We start from the raw sequence: 12,629 nt of genomic DNA, 5'->3' as shown, positions 1-12,629 counted from the left end.
GGCTTTGAGCCCAAGATCAGCCATGATCTTATTGAATGGCAGAGCAGGCTCGAGGGGCCAAGTGACCTATTCCTGCTCCTATTTCTTATGTTATGTTCTAACTGTTCTTCTGCTTTCCTAATTACAGGTGTTTGGGGCTGGGGAAGGAGGGGTGTGAAAGATGTACCTGATCACTGCTCAGTAGAATAAACTGACATGGTAAAACATGATCTGGTCTCCTAGTATGGCACAGTTCAGTATGTGTATATTGTACGTATTTATATAAAAGGAACACAAGTGCACACATTGGCAAATCCCAACATCATTCCCATTTGTGAATGAAACTACGTCTCACCAGTCCATCCAACTTTTACATCGACACCCAATCCCACCTCTTAACAATCTTGGAATTGGGAGTCTGAGGAGCACATTTATTCTTACAAGTAGTAACAGATGAAGAGAGTGTCACACTGAATTTCTGCCCAATCCTTCAAGTACAGTGATTAGGGGGTTAAGAGATGAAGATCAGTAGTGAAACTGCTGGCAAGGATTAAGTGAGAGCCTTTTCTATTTAGATATAAAACTAGGAGCATGTGTAACTTCAGAGTGTCAAAATAATTTTTTTTTTTTTCAAATAAAGTTTTCATTTATGACCTGGAACAGGAAATTTAAATCTGCCAATTTCACCCAACAACTGCAATTACATCAGTTTTACCTATTTATAGAAATTAAGAGGCTTTCTGGCCTTAAAGAGGAAGGTCAGGTTAAACACAGTTGCATCAGAATGGTACGTTATTCATTACATGGTATTTGAAAAGCAGATCAGATTAATTGTAAGCAGAGAACCATTAGCTTTAGAAAACACATTTACTGACTGTGTTTCAGTTAGATATTCTCTCATTCTCAATGTTCACATGAACAGTCTTTAAAGCAGTGCCAGATGCTGGGCCTTTTTCTAGGTTCTGTTCATTGCAAATAAGGCTTCCTTTTCTTCCCCTTAGTCATACAAAATGAGTTGGAGATTTGGCTGAAGGAGATTTTTTGGTCAGAAGAGGATAACCCCGAGATCATACCTGGAAGAATGTTCTATCTGATGGAGGCATCAGCCGTCAACTCATTTCATTTACAAAAAAGTTGAACTTCAAGGTGTAAGCTGTGTGAATAGTTTAACCACTTGTTCAGTGCCACATTCGACAACATTTACCTGGTTTTGATCCAGTTAAATAGCATGGGATGTTATGTCAAGGTAAAGCATTACTCACCAAAACAAATAGGTGACAAACAGGGGCCTTATAAAATCAAGGTCACTTGAGTAGACCCAGAACATATCATGCCCCTAATTACCAGTGGGCTTTATATGGAGATTTTACAATACTTATAAATGTGATAAAACCAACAAAGGCAAGAGTGCAAAATAGAAATTAGATAAAGACAGAATGAGGCTAGGATGAAAATTGTACAAGATTCTGACATGTGTTCCTCAGGTTCCCAATTCAAGATTGTTTGAAGAGGTGTGAGTCAATGTGAACAATAATATTGCCTTTTTAACTCTGGGATCTGGGTTTGAATACAACCTAGCAGGTAAAGTAGTCAGAAAGAACACAAGAAAGGCAGATGCGAGAGATATTTCTTTGAGATGGAGGTAGAATGGAGTATATCTTGACTCTACAGCTGTCTACACTATGCCTACTAACCTGGTAGTGGCTGATTTTGACACTAGAATGCACAAATGAAAGGGTTCCGTTTCCCAGCAGCAATAGTTACCTTAAGGACAAATTTATAAAGTTGGAAAATGCGTGGAGTAAAACAACTTAAAATTTGTAACGAACAGCTTTGCAAGCAGCACGGTGGACAATTCACAACATATTCCCTAGTGGCTCGAGATGTTAAATAAGAGATCTTCATTGAACCGTACATTGTTTTGATGGTGTCTACTTCAGCGTCACCCAAAGAGGGAAAAATAAAACAGCTGGCTGCTGCTCTGGAATGCCATCAATGCTAATGAGAGGAAATTAGACACTTTGGATCAACTGTGGAAAAAGACAAATATAAAAAAACAATTCAGTTGCTTGGAACGGTTTTCAAAAGTACATTTTTTGTTCTGTTTTCCTGAGCACTCGGAGGTTAACTCCGGCAACTTTAACAAAACAGGAAATGTTCTTGCTGAACAAGAGCTCACATTTGTTGAAAGGAATGTTTGTCGACTACAATGTGTGTATCATTAGTCAGGAAATGCTGGAGCTGTTTCTCAATTCCATCTCTGGCGGGGTCACATAAGAAAATGCAAGAGGTCACACTTAAAGAATGTAAAACATATTCCTTTCAATCCAACCTAAGCACAGTTCTACCAAGCAACGTAAACCCCATTTATACTGCAGAACTGTTTCTGTGCCAGGTTCACCACCCCCACCCCCGTTTACACTATGGGGTAAATCTAGAAACACGACAACTGTGCATGCTCAAGCCAGAAACAACTTTACAGCAACTGCGCTGCGAACCTCCCCAGATTGGGATAAGCCCTTACAGGCCAACAACCTGTTATTTACTGCACTGCCGACCTGTAATGGCTGCAAGCCAAAATCACCTTCCAAGCTGGCATTTCCTGCTGTGAAGGCATGCACGGCCTCTCAGTTATTTTAGAGCAGAGTCTGAATATAAAATGACAGGTTTGCATGTCAGCTGGTTCACAGACAAAAGAATGGAAATGGAAGAAAGCCAGCTCATGAGTGAGACACACAGACACATGTTTATGACAACAATCTGCTCTTTCCAAGCACACCTTCTTGCCCATACTGCCACAGAAAGCAAACCTCTCGCACACAAACAGAAAGTAAATGCATGTTTAAAAAGTTATCCCAAGCCGCATCTGGCAACAAGTTCAACCACAGCATTTAGAGGGACCTGGGAGTAGATTGCTGGTCTATTTTCTAGGCTAGGGATTGCTGCCATGCATGGCACAGGGTGGCGTCAAAAAAATTGAAAATGGAAATAAAACACACCAATGGTTTCTCCAATTTTATGCCAGAAGTTGAAACCGCTCTGGGGTTTATCAAGTGGTTTCAACTATGAAAACAGCCACAAAACAGTGCAATATTGGGCATCTTGAATGCGGAATAAAAAAAAGAGGCAAGAGCACACGATATGCAGCATCTTGAAATAACCGCTCCCCTCCCCCATAAGCTGGTTTAAGTACAACTTATTCAGGTCCCAAAATACAAGGTATGCAGTTACAAACACTGCACCATCAGGAATTGGTTCTGTGCATCTACTGTAGGCATAATGCTGCAATTCATACAGAATAGAAGCGAAATAAAAGAAGTAATTTTTTTGTAAACCTGCCAACCCAAGATACACCACAATTCAGTGTTTGAATGCTCCTGTACCTTACAGCACTCTGAAAAATGTATTCCAATATACAGTCCAGTGAACAGCCAAGTTTGCCCATCAGTTACTGGACAAAAAGATGGATCACTACGCAAGGTACAGTGCAAGTTTTCATCAGAAAGGATAAAACCCTCGTACCTGTGAAGTCTTGGTGTTCGGTCCTTGCACTCTGCGAGAAAGCTGTGAACTTGTGGACCGTAAGTTAAGAGATAGACTCCGTGTAACCGAAGCTCCAGATGCAGATTTCCCATTTGGCTGCTTCAACGATGCCCCCTCACTCTTCACATCAGGTTGGCTGCTTTCTGACCGAGTCTGCTTTTGCAGCACTTGCTCCCAAGGATCCCCAGCTGCAGCACCTGCATACACTTTTTGCTCAGTCTCTGTTGCACTGTGCGAGAGCTCCAGGTTTTCGATCCTTACTTTGCTGAGTGGGTCAAGATCCAACCAGTCAAATTTGCTAACGTCATTCGAGTTTTCACATACTGGCAGCTTAGGAACCATCGTGCTGGCTGATTCCAAATCATTGCTCGACTTACTATTTTTCAAGTATTCAGATGTGCTGGCTATTTTATCATATAGTTTTGCAAGCTCAGGTGACACAGTTGAATAAACAGGTAGAACACCTGCAGGGTGTACAGGTGCAGCAGGCTGGAGTGGGAAGGACATGTACTGATGTGCACGAAGGCCAACATAAACAGGCTCTGAAGGTCGGTATGAAGACTGTCCAGGACCAAAGCCATTCTGAAATGGGTCAGGCTGTTTAGGGTATGTCACAGGTGTTGCATGGTAACCAGTCGTTTGGACTATAGACCTCTGTAATCCACCTGTCCACTGTCCCCCAGAGAAAGATGGCCGATTGTAAAACTGGCTAGAGAATGATGGGCTTACGAGAGTATTTGGTAACGTGTGTGGTCGGGTTATTTTTTTAGGGCCAAAGTTTTTGTCCAACAGCAATTTTTCCAGTTCAGCTGAAGTCAGTTTTTCTATATCCAGGTCGGACAGAGCCTCAGCAGCTGGTTTCTTTGAACTCTCTGCCTCTGGGAAGTGAATGAGATCGTACTCCTGTATGGTACTTGGAGCTTTCGGACATGCACCACTAGCAGGCTTCACTGGATGATCTTCTTTTAGGCTCTGGCTTCGCTCCTTCTGTAACTTAGCCAAGGCTTCAGCCTCCATTTGCAGGGCTTCTTCTTTGCCAACAGCTCGCTTCTCAGAGTGCCCCACTGTCGCAGGGGCAGACTGCTTGAACCCATTTCTACTGGATATCTGGGCCATGGCGTCAACTGGTAGATTCCCATTTATCAGAGCAGATCCAAGGGTTCTTAGCTGGGAAATCCCCAGGAATCAGAAGCTAGAGCCCTAAAGGGAATTATAAAGAAAACAATTAGAAATACTATCCATCCATACAACCAGTTAGCTAACCTACACTACAATTAGAGCTACCCAATTTAATAACCACTTTCATACCATATTAGTTTCACTACTTCTTTCAAGCAATTTTGCAGCACAAGGGTCAGAGATTTCAATAAAAACAGAGATAAAATTTGTTTTCTCAAATGCTTGTTGCATACCGGAGTATCAAGATAGAGTCCAGCTCTGGCAGACAGTCCGATTTAACAATCTCTTGTTATTAGCTACCAATGTAGCCATTTGCAGCAGCCTCTCATCCCAAAAACTTCCCGTCTTCCTTCTTCACCAGCAATCAGGGCCACATTAAATTTACTTCCAACCTTCCATTAGGTCTCCCTATTTCATGCATTATTCGCATTCAAAAAGGGATGTGCTGATTAGGACACTCAGATCAGCCTCATTTCAGATAATAAATTCCAAAAAGTTATGCCAACCATGTCAATTTAAAAAAAGTTTTTGGACACCGCTTTCTGGGAAAGAATATACAATCCCACTAGTTGACGCATGCGTGCACCCACCCCTCTGCACGTGTGTGGTTGTGACAATAGCAAAACTTTTTTGTTCAAGATGCATCACGATATTGGTTTCTTTCACAGTACATACTTTCACAAAAAGTTAACATGCAGGTACAGCAAGCAATTAGGAAGGCAAATAGCACATTAGCCTTTATTGCAAAGGGGTTGGAGTACAAGAGTAAGGAAGTCTTGCTGCAATTATTTAAAGGCTTTGGTGAGACCACGCTTAGAGTACTGTGTACAGTTTTGATCTCCTTACCCAAGGAAGGATGTACATGCCTTAGAGGCGATGCAACAAAGGTTCAATAGATTGATTTCTGGGCTAAGAGGGCTGTCCTATGAGGAGAGATGAAGCAGAATGGGCCTATATTCTCTGGAGTTTAGAAGAATGAGAGGTGATCTCATTGAAACATACAAAATTCTTACGCGGGCTTGATATCGTAGATGCTGAGAGGTCGTTTCCTCTGGCTGGAGAGTCTAGAGCAAAGGGTCATAGTCTCAGGATAAGGGGTCAGCCATGTAGGTCTGAGATGAGGAGAAATTTCTTCACTCAGAGGGTTCTGAATCTTTGCAATTCTCTATCCCAAAGGGCTATGGATGCTCAGTCGTTAATTATATTCAAGACTCAGGGCGATAGATTTTTGGACTCTAACGGAATCAAGGGATATGGGGATAGGGTGGGAAAGTAGAGTTGAGTTAGAAGATCAACCACAATCTTTTGGAATGGCGGAGCAGGCTTGAGGGACCATATGGCCTACTCCTGCTCCTATTTCTTATGTTCTTATACAGGGATAAAGAAAGGGATTTGCTTACAGAAAATGGCCCAGCTCTTTCTTTTTAAAAAAAAAACACCAAAATAGAAAAGTTGTGCAGACATTAGAGGAAGGGGCAAAGCCAATCAGTTCAATACATGCATCTGTGGTCTTTGTTTGCATACACAATTAATTGACAGCACGTTTTCAATTTAAACTTCCTTCACCTTATTTAAAACTTTGAAGTATACTTCAATCTGTCTTGTTCCAATTGAGTAGTCCATGTGAAGCCAGAGAGAAATAAATGTGTCAGCAAGACTCTGCATCAGCAAGGTTAAAGTTAAGGGAGCTTACCAGTTCATTTCACACTGCAATTTATCGCATCAGGTTTAACTAGTTTCTGAAAGCGGTTAGTTAAGCCTGTAACTGTTGTAAATCTACAAAGTTATTGCTTCTGTTCATTTACCCATCTAATATTTAATAAATCTGCTTCATGATCTATTAACTAAGCCATAATCTGGTAAAGCATTTATTCTACCACAATAACTAGGAAGCCGAAATAAAGTCACCAGGAGTTTGTTCAACATTGGGGCTCGTTATAAATGACACAGATATTGGAAACCTAAATTTACACTCCAGTCCCGAAGGGAGCAAAAGGCTCGTCTGCAGTAGAACCAAGTAATAAGGCCAGTCTGTATATGGTGTCGGAAAGGCAGAATATGGTACATTATATAGCTGAGGTACCCAAATCACCATGTAAGCACCAGGTCTGTTGTCCAAATATACTTAATCAACGGTGAGGAAAATGGACCTATGCATCATGGTTGCCCCCAGAGGAGGGCAAAGAGATTATAGATCTTTAATCTGAGGGAAAAACAGGTCCCTTATCAGATTTGATTATTCTATTAACTCAAGTTATGTCCCACACAGAAACCGTAAACTAGGAAGATGTTGCTAAGATTTCAGTCATTGTTCTCAAGCAAGCCAGATTACAAGTAGTTTGTCCATGGAGTAAACATGGGTAACTCCAATCCAGTGCACCAATGCACATACGCTATGCCATACTATAATGGAATACATATCCAGCAAAGTCCAGGAGATCTTGGATACTGAATAAATTATTCTGCATAGATTAGAAGAATAAGTTTGCACATTCTCCCCGTGTTTGCGTGGGTTTTCTCCGGGTTCTCCGGTTTCCTCCCACAGTCCAAGATGTGCGGGTTAGGTTGATTGGCTATGATAAATTGACCCTTAGTGTTAGGGGGATTAAATACGTGGGGTTACAGGGATAAGGTGGGACATGTGTTGGTGTAGGGGTTACGGGGAATCGGGTGGGATATGTGTTAGTGCAGGCTCGATGGGCCGAAATGGCCTCTATCTGCACTGTGGGGTTTCTGTGATTCTGTGAATAATCTATGACCTGACAAATGCTCATGCCTACCCTATTCCTCACGTGGAGGCCATCCTCAAGAGGCTGACCATACCAAATATCCAATGACTCTAGACTTGGAAAAAGGCCTTTGGCAGGTACTGCCATGGCTTGGTCACATTGAGTTTCCTGCATTGTCAGGCTTTACATGTTCACTGTCACACCTGTTGGGATGAAGAATGCATGTCATGTTTCAGTGGCAGGTTGATTCTGTTCCACCAGAAGCTAACCAAGACACCCTGGCATACATTGATGATAGTTCAGACATGGGATGTACACCTCATCAACAGCATTGATTTTTAAGACCAAGAACTGTAATCTCAGTATGGCTTAGGTACTCTACACAGACAGCCCAACCAAGACACCCAAACATTGCTCCTAAACCAAAAAACGATTAACTGACCATTTATCTGATTGTTGCATGTGGGATTTTGCTGTGTGCAAAATGGCTGCTGTAATTTGGCTATACAACAGTTACTGCACTTCAAATTACAAAGTTATATATAGGAGGCATTATACGGTTCTCTCAGAAATGTTTCAAAGTCAAGACCCTTCTTTCAATTGGATGTTCTCAATAATGACATTTCTGAGGTACAAACTTCCACATTTAAGAACTTCCAAGTCATTTCATAAAGTGAACAAATTTGTAAATACCACCATTCACACAGTATTTTTACCCATCAAGAGTTAGTGGTCAACGCCTCAATGGCATTTACTATGTATGAACTGAGGGCCATCAGCATTTTTGGCCCTGCTATATTTGTAATCATTCCTAGTAGAATGCAGCTAATTCATAGCCTTTTTGAAGTTGTGTTAAATGCAGCATTCTGGTCATTAACTAGTATTCTGGCTTGGAATCAAATAGCTAAAGAAAAATTTAATTACACTGAAAAGAAAACAAACAGTCTGTAGAGATGAAGTTAAAACAAATATCTAGAATTACTAAGTGGGTACAGAAGACTGCCATTCTGATGTACCCAAACTAATCTGCAACTGCACATTATTTCTCATGGCACAACACACAAAAAGTGATAAAGGAGGCATGGGGAACACAGTTGAGAGTTTCCACTAGGTCCTAAAAGCACCATTTGATATTGCAGAGGTTTTTTGCAGAGGTAGCCTCAAAACTACTACTTTAGTTTAAATGAGGCTTTTGCAAACCCTGAACATACTAATGTTAGCTGGGCTCAGTTGGTAGCACTCTCACCTGAGTTAGAGGGTTCGGGGCTCAAGGCCCACTTCAGGCCAAATCTAGATTGACACTCCAATGCAGTTCTTATCCAGCATGCCAACCACCCGCAACAAGGTTTAATAAAACTTTAGGTCGTCCCAAGGTTCTTTCAGCATTCCTTGACGAAACTCAAGAGTAGGTTATATAGATAACTGCATCAGTTTTCATTAGAACAGAGGCGATCAAGATATAAATTGGTAGTGTTGTTTAAAATTATGAAGGAATTGGACAGTTGATAGAAACAGATTGTTTCCACTAATTGACTGGTGACCCCACCATTAACATCTCGGGGTCACCACTAACCAGAAACTTAACTGGGCCAGCTACATAAATACTGTGACCAAAAGAGGTCAGAGGTTGGGTATTCTGCAGCGAGTGGCTCACCTCCCGACTCCCCAAAGCCATCTACAAGGCACAAGTCAGGAGTGTGGTGGAATACTCTCCACTTGCCTGGATGAATGCAGCTCCAACACCACAAGAAGCTTGACATGATCCAGGACAAAGGAGCCTGCTTGTTTGGCACCCCATCCACCACCTTCTTAAACAGTCACTCCTTCCACCATCAGTGCACCATAGCTGCAGTGTGTACCATCTATAAGATGCATTGCAGCAACTCGCCAAGGCTTCTTAGACAGCATCTCCCAAACTCACAACCTCTACCACCTAGAAGGACAAGGACAGCAGGTGCATGAATACACCACCACCTCCAAGTGACATCATTCTGGCCTGGAAATATATCGGTTTCTTCATCGTCGCTGGGCCAAAATCTTGGCACTCCCTCATAACAGCACTGTGGGAGTACCTTCACCACACGGACTGCAGCTGTTCAAGGCGGCGATTCACCTTTTCAAGGGCAATTAGGGATGGGCCCCCCCAAGGCCTTGGCAGGGATGCCCACATTCGTGAATGAATAAAAAAAAGTTTTTAATCTACTGGCACAAATCAATAAAGTTACTTTAAAAAAAGTAACAGTTTTCACACAATTCCAACGATTGTACTGGAACCATATTGTGCATTGGCCACAGGTACAGTGGGGTAGAGTTTTTGCAAGGTTGCATTTTTTTTCTGTGCAATTCGCCTGAAATCGGCCAAACCAGCATAAAAGATTGAGGAATTTAAAGCGCAAGTTACGCCCAGCGGAAATCATGTTACCGCGATCTTCTGCGCTAGTTTAAAAAACATTGCACTGAAAGTCAGCCCCGCCCACAAAACTGGCTATGCTCCCAGATTGAATTAATGAGTATAGCGCGTTTCCATTAATTGCGCCCGTTTGCAGTCCTTCGAGGAGGCTCTTCAAATGAAGCTTTTTTGCTTTAGGCACAAGTTGGCATTTTTTCCAAAGTAAATTAAATATTTTTTAATATTTAAATTAAGAAACTGACTAGTGTACACCAATGAAACTAGTAAATGGTTCTGTTTGGTTTTGTGAGTCATTTTCAGATATTTAAAATCAGGTCACTCACAGGTAGCGGACTGGGTATCCTTATTAAAAAGTACTTATTTTTTGTGATAAACCCAATTTCAGTTATATTAATAAACCTGCACCAGGTTATCGCTCTTACAATATATCAAGGAATATTTTTTAATGCAATGGGAAAAGAATGTTACGTTCCAAAACGCTGCCGATTGCGCTGGTTCATGGAAGATTTTACGTTTGTTATTATACAAGTGAGTTTGAGCGGAAACTTGAACCCTAACAACTCGCGCAATTTGTGCTCAGATTGCCCCCAAAGCGGAAACTCTATCCCTTTGTGTATATTTACTTAATGAACCTCAGCCAGGGCTTCAAGGGGCAACTTGGGGGAGGGAGAGAAGAGGGAAAAAGGGAGAAAGAAAAGGGAAGCTGTATCCTTCCATTGCATTAATATATGATCAAGATGTCTCCACATCAAAACCTCAACTACTTACAAATTAATCAAGATTAAAAATCAGTTTGGTTTTGTCCATTAAAAAAATGGCTGAATATTCATTTGAAGAAAAGCACTGATGGAGACATCATGGAGCTGAGCAATTAGATGCCAACTGAAACACCCCAAATAAAAAAAAGGAGCTGTAGACACATGATCGCCTTTGTAAAAAATATAAAAATCTGCTTATGTGCACTATGAATAAAGTTGGCAACATAAAACATTTTCACCTGCACAACATTAAATTTCTAAACTGTAGCAAACACTGATCGCCATCAATTATAGGGATGGGTAATAAATGTGGTCTTGCCAGCATCCCCCACATCCAAAGAACAAATAAAAAGTTGCAGGTATTATTCATCAAGTAGTCACAAAAATCTCAAACTAATTCACTGTTTCAGCAGGCAATTTTTAGGAAAATGCAGAAGAGGCTCCTTAATTTTATGTCCTCCTAATTTTGATATTTGCCGAGACAGGAACCTCAACTCTTACCTTCATACAACTTTTAAAATAGCTAATTTTTATTCCAAAATTATTTCAAATTAAATATAAATCAATGGAGTTGCAAGGCAGGGGGAACATTAGTTTAATACCAGAATTCAGACATTTAAAAAAGATCAAAATCAGAATTCCTGTGGGATTCCATTAATAGCCATTCACAACTTGAGAGCAGAATTAATAAAAGTGACCCAGTTTCCTATCAAAAGGGATTGGTCATCGATGAGTCAGCATGGTCTGTAGGATTTCAGTAACGTGCAATGTTGGGTCGGTCGGTTCATATTGCGTCTACTTGAACACACTCAATTGCTGAAACATCAGGGATTTAAGTGGAAAGTGGATGTTTCAACCCAGATGTCACAAGGATTTTAAAAAATTCACTTTTCCCCCCCCCCCCCCCCCACCCACCAGGATCAATGGTTCTCAGCATCAACCAACCAAATCAACTGAAAGGCAGGACTAGAGTACCAGGAAACAGACCTTGCTTTCTCCATTTTTGTTTACACATGAACCAGAGGCAGAAACGTTTAACAGTTACTGGAGTCGAAAATTACAGGAATGTCTATAGTGTTTATCTCCAAAGTGATCTGCAACTAAATAAAGCAGCTAAAAAAAAATGCAGCTTTCTTGTTAAAAAAAAGTATTTTCTTGCTTGCTGGGGTATGCAGCTGGCACAGACCGTTTAAGGGTTTATTTGATTATCAATTCACTCTCGGCCTTCTTGAAGCTACATAGAAATAACATTTTAAATAAATAGTTATAACTTTTTGTTCTTACGGTTAGTCTCTGGACTCAGAAGCAGATGTGAGCAAGACTGTCTTTCGTGAGTCTAGAATACACTGCCAGCTGAGATTATTGTAGGTGCATGCTGTAAACGGTTTCAATTCACAAATTAACATTCACCTGGGCTTGGAATCTCAATGAAAGCAATGGGACCCTGTAAATTATGTATTGGAGTCCCTGCAAACAAAAATATAGACAATGAGCTGTGTGTTAAGGGCAGCATTCATTGCCCATCCTGAGATGCTCAGAGAATGTGGTGGTGGGCCACCTTCTTCAATGTTTGGAGCGGTTTGTTACAACTGATACTAGCCTCAATAGCTTTTTGGGAGAGAGTGTTCCAGATTTCCACGACCCTTTGTGTGAAGAAGTGCTTCCTGACATCACCCCTGAACGGCCCAGCTCTAATTTTAAGGTTGTGCCTCCTTGTTCTAGACTCCTCCACCAGAGGAAATAGTTTCTCTTGATCTACCCCATCAAATCCTTGAATGATGATCTTAAACACCTCAATTTATCATCTTCTATATTCAAGGCAATACAAGCCTAGTCTATGCAATCCCTTGTGGCGACACGCCACCATTGGACATAATCCGCTCACGGCGGCAGGGGCAGTTTACGCAGGCGCACTGCCGGCAGCAGCCGCCCCCAGCCGGGGGCCCTTTCCTCCGGCAACTTGTTTCCTGCAGGGACGCCACCGTGCACTTTCAAACCCTCCCCGCACCGGCCCCCACGATGGCCGCGGGG

At 41.6% G+C, this 12,629-nt stretch overlaps 1 protein-coding gene across 4 annotated transcripts in view; it reads right to left on the bottom strand.

Moving 5' to 3' along the window:
- pik3c2a (phosphatidylinositol-4-phosphate 3-kinase, catalytic subunit type 2 alpha) overlaps positions 1-12,629 on the bottom strand; it is a 144,532-nt gene that overhangs the window by 101,566 nt on the left and 30,337 nt on the right. For 3 of the 4 annotated variants that reach the window (XR_015080987.1, XM_086007855.1, XM_086007857.1), the window contains exon 2: positions 3,502-4,722. Coding sequence is in view for 3 of the 4 variants with exons in the window: in XM_086007855.1 (XP_085863981.1) it covers positions 3,502-4,638 (1,137 nt within the window). In the remaining variant the exon portion in view is untranslated. Of the gene's footprint in view, positions 1-3,501; positions 4,723-6,267; positions 6,335-12,629 lie in introns of those variants that run through there. The other variant, XM_086007856.1, reaches the window with a different exon arrangement.

This window comes from Somniosus microcephalus, chromosome 15, assembly GCF_052327205.1.
Source record: "Somniosus microcephalus isolate GS21.2 chromosome 15, FLI_Smic_1.0, whole genome shotgun sequence".
Lineage (NCBI taxonomy): Eukaryota > Metazoa > Chordata > Chondrichthyes > Squaliformes > Somniosidae > Somniosus > Somniosus microcephalus.
The sequence above is the reverse complement of the archived record's forward strand: the minus strand, read 5'-3'. Positions and strand labels throughout refer to the sequence as shown.